The sequence below is a fragment of the Onychomys torridus genome, chromosome 8 (assembly GCF_903995425.1).
Source record: "Onychomys torridus chromosome 8, mOncTor1.1, whole genome shotgun sequence".
Taxonomy (NCBI): domain Eukaryota; kingdom Metazoa; phylum Chordata; class Mammalia; order Rodentia; family Cricetidae; genus Onychomys; species Onychomys torridus.
The window spans coordinates 68,301,167-68,312,448 of NC_050450.1; the positions used below are offsets into that span (position 1 = coordinate 68,301,167).

At 42.7% G+C, this 11,282-nt stretch overlaps 1 protein-coding gene across 1 annotated transcript in view; it reads right to left on the minus strand.

The window, feature by feature from the left end:
- The window catches only part of Utp6 (UTP6 small subunit processome component), a 30,616-nt gene extending 26,218 nt beyond the window's left edge, over positions 1-4,398 (minus strand). Inside the window, 4 exon segments of the mRNA XM_036198054.1 lie at positions 80-172; positions 596-637; positions 2,918-3,002; positions 4,187-4,398. Coding sequence (XP_036053947.1) covers positions 80-172; positions 596-637; positions 2,918-3,002; positions 4,187-4,278 — 312 coding nt within the window. The 5' untranslated portion in view covers positions 4,279-4,398.
- Positions 4,399-11,282: the final 6,884 nt, after the last annotated feature.

An 11,282-nucleotide genomic window follows, 5' to 3' on the forward strand; every position in this document is an offset into this window, starting at 1 on the left:
GCATTTGACTAGCCAAACATCCAACTCACAATATGCATACTGTGTATCGTCATGTCCCAAGTATGCGCTCATCACTTACTTTCCACTTTGCCGAAGCACGACCGAAAACACCCTGTACCCGGTGTACAATAGAATTTTCAATCTCATCCTTCTTAAATGAATATTTAATTCTCTAAAAGGGACAAAAACAAAGTCTCTGTTAATCACATTTATCCACAGTAGCATTCTCACGTACTCACACTCAGTACTGACAAAAAACAAAACAAACAAACAAACAAAAAAAAAAAAAAAAAAAACAGACAACTACAAGTATCCACTTTGGGTACAGCATAGGTTATCAACAATCAGTGCCTCCACAACAGAAAAACCAACTTAAAAAATTAAACATCACCAGTGGTGGTGGTGGCGGCGGCGGTAGCGGCAGTGGTGGCACACACCTTTAATCCCAGCACTCGGGAGGCAGAGCCAGGCGGATGTCTGTGAGTTCGAGGCCAGCCTAGTCTACAGAGATCCAGGACAGGCACCAAAACTATACAGAGAAACCCTGTCTCGAAAAAGCAAATCAAAAATTAAATTAAATTAGACATCAACTTACTGCTCTTCTTCTCTGGATCAGCTCCAAAAGATTAATTTCATACTATGTGGGAGGAAATACAAAGAGAAGCATAAAAACTATAATCTTTTAAATATAGGATATTAATAAGAAATTAAGAACATGAGATAAAAGATAACTTATCAATAGGCAGAATTTATAAATATCTAGAATTCACTAAAAACTCACCTCCATAAAACTTACAAATATATCTAGTAACGACAGGTTTGTAGGCAAGATTCAAAGACAGCACATTACTTAGAAGCATGAGACCTGTAAGATCTATAACATCAATTAATTCAACTTCCTGACTTAGATTTAACAGCATGTTCCAATTATCGGTCTAAACAAAAAAATCTAAGTCAAACATTATGACACTCGTCTATACCTCAAAGGCTAAGACTGGAGGAGGGTCGTGAGTTCAAGGTGCTAGGAGAGTAGGCCACGAGGCACAACACTTGCCAGTCAGTGTTGCAGCATACTCCAGTAATCTCAGCACTCCAGAAGCAGACAGCTGGATCTCTATAAGTTCAAGCCTGGTCTACATAGGGACTTCCAGACCAGCCAGCCAGGGCTACATAGTGAGACTCTATCTATAAAAAAAGACTTGCCTGGGTTGGGGATTTAGCTCAGTGGTAGCGTGCTTGCCTAGCAAGCACAAGGCCCTGGGTTCGATCCTCAGCTCAAAAAAAAAAAAAAAAAGACTTGCCTGACATGCATAAGCGCCCCAACACCTCCAGGTATAGTAATGCACATCTATAATCTCAGAATTTGGGAAGTAAAAGCAGGATTGCTTTTTTCTTTTACATTTTCTTTTCTAGTATTTCATGTAGCCCAAGCTGGCTTGGAGCTTACTATGTAACCATGAATGAACATATGATTCTCCTGCCTCCATGTGCTAGAACTACAAGGGGGCTAGGATTACACATGTAATTCCAGCCACCACATCCAGTCTTACATAGTGCCAGGGACTGAACCCAGAGTTTTGTACATACTAGCCAAGCACTCTTCCAACTGAGCTACTGCCCAGCTTCAAGAAGTGCGATTTCAAGTTAAATTCCCAGTATAGCCCCCACCAGACATGGTGACACCTGCTTTTGTTCTGTTGTTTTTATGTGTGTATGGGTGTTTTATTCAAATAGATCTGTGTATGATGTACACTAAGTATCCCCAGAGGGCAGAAAAGGGCATTAGATCCCCTGGGACTAGCTATAGACAGTTGTGAGCCACCATGTGGCTGGAAATCAAACCTGTATCCTCTGGATAAGCAGCCAGTGCTCTTAACCACTGAGCCATCTCTCCAGCCCATGACACATGCTTTATCCTTTCTTTTTTTTTTTTTTTTTTTTTGGAGCTGAGGATCGAACCCAGGGCCTTGCACTTGCTAGGCAAACGCTCTACCACTGAGCTAAATCCCCCTACATGCTTTATCCTAATGCTCAAGAACATGAGATATTGCTGGGCAGTGGTGATACATGACATGCCTTTACTCCCGGCACTCAGGGACAAAGGCAGGTGGATCTCTGAGAGTTCCAGGCCAGTCTGGTCTACAGAGTGAGTTCCAGGACAGCCAGGGCCTCTGCAGACACTGCACACTACATGACATACACATACAAAACAATGTTCTGTCTTTCTGATTCTGAGTCCTTACACAGCAGCTGTTCTCCCTCACTGGACAATTATCCCATATGTCTGATTTTCCCATAGCTCCTCGTCCATTTGGAAGGTGGAGGTGTCTTGGAGCTTACCTCTTTTGCAGGCTGACAGTGCTAAGCAAGCACTCTACAGACCTCCCAATCACCTGCTTCTGTCAAATCCTCACTCCTCTATCTTGCCCACTCCTAAGAGGGCAAATTTCTTGCTAAAATCCTGATGCACAATGATGTCTCTGACCTACTGACCCAACAGGAGGAGAGGTCAGCTTGACAAGGACTAAGCCTTAGGAGGCAATACCACTCCACACAATTACCTCTGATCCTAAATAAAAATGTGTGCGCAATCACAGAATCCTGGAATTCTGCAGAAAACTACTGTTAAGTTCATCATTGTCTGAGTTAAAATCTTGGGGTTTTTTGTTTGTTTGTCTGTAATGTGCATCGGTGGTTTGCCTGCATGTATGTCTGTGTGAGGTTGTCAGGTCCCTGGAACTGGAGTTACAGGCAGGTGTGAGCTGCCATGTGAGCGCTTGGAATTGCACCCAGGTCCTCTGGAAGAGCAGCCAGTGCTCTTAACTACTGAGCCGTCTCTCCAGCCACCCCCACCTCCTCCCCCCCACCACCACGAGTTAAAATTTTTGAAGGGACTAAAAAGCTATGAATCACTCACTTGAACATAATTGATAAAGTCTTCCTTGAGAAGGGCCCTCCGCTGTATTTTGTATTCTAGATCAGAAGCTTTCTTGATGATAGCCCTGCAAAGGAAGCCAATTAAACTGTAACATCTGAAAAGTTAAATCTGAACTTAAGAATTTTATTCTGGATATACTGAAAATACACATTTAACAAAACAGCTAGTTCCTGAATACAGTCATCTTCCACTTATTCTCTTACACAATTACCTCTGCGCTGCTAAGAACGTCCAGATACATCTTTAAACTTTCGGGAAAAATCACCTCAGTTGCCAAGATCACTGCCATTTCCACCAAGGAAGTAAATAATGCCAACACTTTATTACTTATACACATTACTAACAAAGATTTCTCCTCCAAACTTAGGTCCCCATTTTTTTTTTTTTCTGCATTCCCCAGAATCAAACCCCGGCCCTTGTGCATGCTAAGCAAGCACTCTGCGTTGCTCTTAGCTGCAGGCTCAACCCTCAACACTTAGGTTTTTACAATTACCAAATCTCTATGCTAACATCTTGGTTTCTATATTTTCAGTATGTGAATTCTTAAACATCTAAACTGTCTCTAAAAAGCTTTTCTACAAAACACTTAGGGGAGAAGACAGCCCATCCTTAGCTAAGGCGTGCACACATGTTTTAGGAAAACTGAATGCTGAATATACTCAGTAATGTTTAAGAACAGAAGAGCCTATTACCATTACTGTAATTCACCCAGAGTCATTGTAAAGTGAACTGTCACAGAGAATCATTGAAAGTAATTGATTTTTAACAAATTACTGAATGTCAACTATATGCCAGGCGCTGTGGCAAAGCTCTAAATAAGTGTATGAAACGAGTTAAATGGTCTCCAATCTACAAGCTTAGTTAGGAAGTTCTACCCATTTCCCCCGGGCTTCCATGACGCTGTACTCGACTCTCTAAAGTTGTATACCCCAAGCTTTTAAACTACAACCAATTCTTTTTTAAGTTCTATTTTAATTCTCCCGCCATTCCCATTGCCCAGCTGGGTCCTTGATGGGCTGGAATCCTGGCTCTATCACCTCTATGGCCCCAAGAGCCTGACCACTGAATGACCGACCGTCAGACAGACTGACAGACAGATCGCCTTGCAATGGGTTAATGTTGAATGCTGACCGTCATCAAATCCCAACAATGGGCTTTTTCCTCTTTCAGCATGTTAAGAAAAGTCCCCCCACGTCCTCCAGCACCCCTCAGCCCGCCCCAGTCCTTCCTCTTCCCTGACCCTCTCACTTAATTTCCGCGCGACTGAAGAGTCCGATGCGCTCCAGCTGTTCCAACTCCGGGATTCGATCTTCTATGCGTTCCTGAATTATCTCCGCCATGAGGCTGGAACTTCACAAGCCGCCCGGCAGCCAACACGCGTACCAAGTATCCACCTCTCAGCCTTCAGGATCACTCTTACTGACTGACTGAACGTGCTTTCTAGGTCCCGCCTTTTCCGCTTCCGCCATTGGGAACGTCCTCCTCGCTATCGAAGCCGCTGTCGCCTCCCTGTGGTTGACTGGAGAATCGCAGCGAGAACCCCTTCCGGTCTGGACTATAGCTCCTGAGTGGGCGGGGTTGGGCGGGGCTGGAGGCGGGGCCAAACCCTCGCGCCACGGAGCCCGGAAAAAGCCCCTCGGGGATTACCTGAAAGAGCCCCAAGTACGCGTTCTATTGGACGTCGTCTGTTTTTATCGTTCTCCTATCCCAGGTCCTCACTTCCCATCACCAAGAACCTAAAAACTAAGATATGTAACTGAAGATGATATTGTTAAATATGCAAATTCGATGTGGCTCTAAGACTGGCCACCCGCCTTAGCATTCTGCGAGCTTCTGGAAAGCAGCGTGGTAACTTGGATTTTCATGTGCCAATTGAAGCCTCTGCATGGGAGGTTCGTTTTAAAATGGTGAGAAGTGTTTTCTTATTTAAATAATTAGGGCCACCATGCCACCATGCTTGACCACCTGAGTTCTGTGGAAGTCGAGGACTGATTCCGGCAAGTTGTCATCTGACCTCAACATTCGCCCTATAGCACACCACACACACACACACACACACACACACACACACACACACACACACGATTTTAAATTAAAAGTAAATATCCTGATTTACGTAGACAAAATATTTCAAAATACTGGGTTCCGGTAGCTATCAGAGTCTCATTTGTTTTAGAAAACAGGATTTTGATAGTGAAAGGTTTTAAAGTCGGTGAAAGAAATCAATATTTACTTAGATCTTCCTTACAGCAATGCCCAAGCAAATTAACATTTCTAAGAGAACCATCCTGTAACTCACATAGGAAGCAATATTGCTGGTTTAATTACTACACCTAAAAAAAAAAAAAAAAAAAAAAAAAAAAAAAAAATCCTCCGTGGTTCAGTTCTCTTTAAGTCCTGGGAGAAGATAAAAAGCCAAAGCCGGGGTTCTTGTTAGACCTGTTATTACAACACTCACATCATTGCCTTGATCCCCTATGTGATTTATGAAAGGGCATAGACTTAGCAATTACCCAGTTCCACCCAGCCCTTTGCCTTCCTTTTCTTTGTGTTTCACATCTTGCCCCACCGGTCTCAGAACAGACACAGGGGTTGATGTGGGCTTCATCATTTCTCAACCCTTCAGGGCTAAGATCTGAGACTGGTAGGAAATCAGGTATGCAAATCAAAGATCCCATTTCTTTGTAATAGTAAAGGAGGACTGGTCAACAGCCAGAATGGCCGCGAATAGCAAGTTCAGTATGGACAGGCATTCCTCCAACACTGAAGTTTAGAGAAATACCACGCTTGTAGTAAAAGATCAGCAAGACAATGTGCGAGGCATTTACAAACGTTAAGTACAAGGAAGTCAAACGAGCTCTGGCAGATTGTAATCCTTCATTTCGAGGCAAACTTGACAGAGACCTTAAAGAGCTAACTACAGTTTTTAAATCAACTATGCTCTCCTATCTCATTTTGAAATTTAGCTATTATAATTATCTTGTCCCTAAGAATCATTATAATAAAAATGGCAAAATCTTCTTTTCACTTCTGCATCTCATAATAAGAGCTATGCACCTAGAGTACTATGTGCACTGCTCTAAACCTTTATGTGTTCATCCACCTAATCACATCACATAAATATTCATTTGGCCAACCCTGGTGGCACACACACCTTTAATCCCAGTACATGGGAGGCAGAGACAGGTGGCCTCTTATTTGTTTGTTTGTTTTTTTGTTTGTTTGTTTGTTTGTTTTTTGGTTTGGTTTGGTTTGGTTTAGTTTTTGGTTTTGAAACAGGTTCAGCCCCAGCTGTCCTGGAACTCTCTGTAGACCAAGCTGACCTCAAACTCAGAAGTTCATCTGCCTCTGCCTCCCCAGTGCTTGGATTAAAAGCATGTGCCATCACACACAACTCTATTTTTTTATTATTATTATTTTTTAATATCAACCTAAAAGGTCTGAAAGCACCTGCTAAGGGCTGGAACATCTAGTTCAGTGGGATAGAGTTAGAATGCAGAAGATCCTGAGTTCAATCCCCAGAGCAGCCCCCTCAAAAAAAAAGCAGGGAGGCCGGGCGGTGGTGGCGCACACCTTGACCTCAGCACTCAGGAGGCAGAGGCAGGTGGATCTCTGTGAGTTCGAGGCCAGCCTGAACTCCAAAGCAAGTTCCAGGAAAGGCACAAAGCTACACAAAGAAACCCTGTCTCAAAAAACAACAACAACAACAACAAAAAAAAAAAACAGAAAGAAAGAAAGAAAAGAAAAATTATCAACCTTCTCTAAAGCATGTAAAACATTTACATTAATTTTGCATTCTTTTTCATGTAGCTCAGTCTGGCCTCAAACTTGCTATTACAACCAAAATGACCTTAAATTCCTGATCCTCCTGCCTCCCGCAGGATTATGGGCCTGTGCCACTGAGCTTGGCTTTTTTTTTTTTTTTAATGTATTTTATTTTATGTATATGAATTTTTACATATATCTGTACATGTGTACCATTTATGTGTCTGATGCCCAAGAAAGTTGGAAGAAGGTGAACTCTAGAACTAGAATTACAGATGATTGTGAGTTGCCTTGTGGCAAATCCTCTGCAAGAGCAGAAAGTTCTCTTAACCACTGAGCCGTCTCTCCAGCCCCGTGTGCTTGGCTTTTTAAGCGGTTGTTTTGCCTGCTTTAATCCTTTGTGTGTATGATGTGCGTTTATGTGTATGAGTATGTGGAGCCACAGGACAGCTTCAGACGTTGGTCCCTGCCCTCCACCTTCTTTGAGACAGGAACTCTTTTTATTGATGCCTGAGCCAGGATAGCTAGCTCTTGAGTGCTCAGGGCTTCTCCTGTCTCCACTTCTGTAGAACTGGGTGCTTTAGATGACTTCTAGGGACTCTGGTTTCTGGAGATTCAAACTCAGGTCCTCATGTTTGCATGGCAAACACTTTACACACAGAACCTGCTCCCAAGTCCATGGGTTATTTTAATCTAAATATTCATGATCTACACCCCCACCCCATTATCAAGAAAGAGTGGTATCAGCCAGAAAGATGTATTCTGATCACCCACGGCCTTCAAGGGCTAGTTGGTCTCCATTTTGGTGCTGATGAGCCAGTCTGGAAAACAGCAAACAGCCCTCAATTAAGGTCCTGAGACAATCTCATGAGGAGCCTACCAGAGGAACATTAACCAGAAATTAAAATGTCTATTCTTGCCTTCAATGCACTTGAATGCAAACTTTAAAGTGAACTTGAACTTTTCCTTGGGGTGGTCACATTGTACATCTGAAGGCAGCGTTCATAGAGAGCTCAGTGGCTCAACATAGCGGAGAAAGAAATGCCCCCCACCCTGTTATTATTTGATAAAGAAAAACACCTAATTTCAAACACAATGAGAGGCAAAGCACCTGGAATCCCATCCCCCTACTTTGTTCAAAGTCCCCCTGTCTGTCTCTCCCACACAGAGACTTCAAAGTCAGGCAGAAGTGGTAGACGCAGATGGGGCTTTGATGCCTGAGAACTTCAGAGCCCTCAGCTTGAGTCGAGAGTGGAGCGCCCACACTCTTCAAACCTTCCACGTTCTCTAGCACTGTAGACAGGCAAAGGTATCCAAGTTTGGGGTGACATGCGTTACGTGCATGAAAATCTTTGGAACCAGTAACTTTTCATTTCTTTTTCTATTATTTATGGCTCCTTTTGCTCTACAAACTGCACTGGATAGTAAATTACTTCTGGCACCCAGCCTTGTCAGCTTGCCAGACTTCAACTGGAGCAAGTTTTTACAACCCAGCTAATAAGCCCTCCTCGCAATGAGGAGGTGGGCAGAATGGAAATAATGACACGGGTTTTAACTGCAGGAGCACAGAGTTGACAACGTGACATTCTAGTAGACGCCACTTCTTAACGGTTTTTTTGTTTTTTGTTTTTTCCCTAATGAAATCGCCACTTTTTTTAGGCTACTGTAGTTCAAAAACACGGGTAAATGGAAAGGGTTTCTTTTAACTGGGAAAAAAAAAATGAGTTTTGTGTCTTTTTCCTGTAGTTTAAGTTACTGGATTTTGTAAACTCAAAAATAATAAATAAATCAAAGAAGGAGGAGCAGGTGAGAAAAGGAAGAGGAAGAAAATGGCAGTTTGGGTAAACAGCCTGACTATTGAAACTGACATTTTTCCAAAACCATGTTCCCAAATGACTGGCTTCTAGACCTGACAGTTGTCTGTGTGCAAATGCATTCTACAAAAGCCGTGGCTGATTAGCTACAACTACTGCTTTTTCCCATTTTCCCAACTACAGTCAAAATTAAGTTCTAGCTTTTAAAATATTTTTGGACAACACATTGAAAAGAAAAAAACTGGAAGTGACTATCCTCTTTGATGTTTATCACTGAAAGAACTTGAGCAGTAGTCTCCACTTCTCCAAACTTAATAGTACCATCTAATCCCATTCACAATTCACAAGTGCAGGAAGAATGTTTTTGCCTTCATCTCATTCCGCTTCCCAATTAGAGCAGGTCTGACTAGCCTCAACACCACAGGCTCAGTCAGAAAACATTGATGCAAAGAAGTTTGTGAAGTGTGTGTGTGTGTGTGTGTGTGTGTGTGTGTGTGTGTGTGCTAAAACAATGTGGCCCTGCCCCCAAAATGTCAGCTTTCTAGTAATTTCCAGCAATGTCATGCTATTTTATACCTCACTAAACAAATACATACTATTTTTTATGTCTGGAAAGCTCACTATCTATTTGGTAAGCTTACTTCATAAAAAAATTTTTTTTATTAAAATTCAAAATTAAACTTGCTTTTTACATACCACCACTAAACCTGGTCTACAGAGTGAGAAACTCTGTCTCTAAAAACCAAAAAGGTCTGGCAGTGTGGTGCACGCCTTTAATCCCAGCACTCAAGAGGCAGAGGCAGGTAAATCTCTGGAAGTTTGAGGCCAGCCTGGTCTACAGAGCAAGTACCAGAAAGCCAGGGCTACACAAAGAAACCCTGTCTCAAAAAAGCTAACCATAAAACAACACACCACCCCTGTTTTTGTCTGGTTTGGTTTGGTTTTTCAAGACAAGGTTTCTCTGTGTAATCCTGGCTGCCCTAGAACTCACTCTGTAGGCCAGGCCAGCCTCAAACTCACAGAGATCCAACTGCCTCTGCCTCCCAAGTGCTGGGATTAAAGGTGTGTGCCATCTGGCTTAACATCACTATTTTTTTTTTAATAATTAGGTATATTTATATTAAGAGCTGCTGCTTGCTAGGAGATTTTACCCAGGATTATGATTTCAAATGACATTGCTTATCATTGCTACCCAATTGAATTTTTGTATTTTTCAAATGTATGTGTGTAGTATATGCATGTTTGTATCTGTGTGTATATGCGAGTATGCAAGTACTGTGTGTGTGTGTGTGTGTGTGTGTGTGTGTAAGCCAAGGTTGACACAGAGAGTCTTCCTCCATCACTCTCTCCATCTTATACATAGAGGCAGGGTTTCCTGCTTTGAAGATTTCCAGTCAATGCCTCCAGATGTGGGACTACTACTGGGCCACCAAATCCACCCAGCTTTTTTTGTTTTTTGAGCTGAGGATCAAACCCAGGGCCTTGCAGTTGCTAGGCTAGCGCTCTACCACTGAGCTAAATCCCCAACCCCACCCAGCTTTTATGTGGGTTCTGAGAATCAAACGCTACCCCTAAGGTTTGTATGTGCATGGTTTCAGGACAAGTCTTTTACCTACTGAGCCATTTCCACAGGCCCCAACTGAGGTTTATTTTCTTTTATGTTGAGACAGATCTGGCGGTATAGCCTAGCTTCTCCTCAAACTGGCCATCTCCCTGCCTCCCGCTTCCCGAGTGCTGGCATTACAAGTGTGTGCTATCATTCCTGCTCTTCCGTATGTGAAAATGAAATGTCCTTTATCTGCAGTTTCGGAAATGGAAGCCACTAACCACATATGTCTATTGAGAGGCTAGAACAGCTGAGAAGCTGAATTTTCAAAAAATGATGGTTAATATTTCTTTAATTTGTCTTTGTTGTTTTTCAAGACAGGGTTTTTCTGTGTAGCCCTGTCCATTCTGGAACTCGCTCTATAAACCAGGCTGGCCTCAAACTCAGAAGTCCACCTGCTTCTGCCTCCCAAGTGCTGGGATTAAAAGCATAGGCCAATACTCCCAGCCCTGTTTTTTGTTTTGTTTTGTTTTGTTTTTTGTTTTTGTTTTCTTGGTTTTTCAAGACAGGGTTTCCCTGTGTCGCTTTGCGCCTTTCCTGGAACTTGCTTTGGAGACCAGGCTGGCCTCGAACTCACAGAGATCCGCCTGCCTCTGCCTCCGAGTGCTGGGATTAAAGGCGTGTGTTACCACTGCCAGGCTCCAGCCCTGTTTTTAAAATTTGTGTGTATGCATGTACCACCAGCCTGCTGTCGTCCCAGGGCACGTGGATGAAGGTCAAAGGACAATTTACAAGTGTGGGTTCTCTTCTCCCACCATGTGGATCTCCACGATCAGACTCAGTCGGTGAGGCTTGATGGCAGGTGCCTTTACCCACAGAGCTGATTCACCAGGTGCAAGAGAAACTGCATTTTAAACATCACTTTATTTGTTCTGATTTTAACTGCCACATGTCCTTAGTCATTGCCAGCTTGGCCAATACTGATCTAACTTCCAAACATAGCACCAATCCTAAATTCCAGACTTATGCTAGTATACCCAACTGCCAATTCAACATCTTGGAGATCTTAGAAGCATTTCAAATGTAGTGTGTCTGTAGAATTAAGACTATACATATAGTTCAGTGATAGGGCACTTTCTCTAACGCTGTCATATATAATATGATTTAATATATACCTATATATACACATACAGAGAGAGAGAGAGAGAGAGAGAGAGAG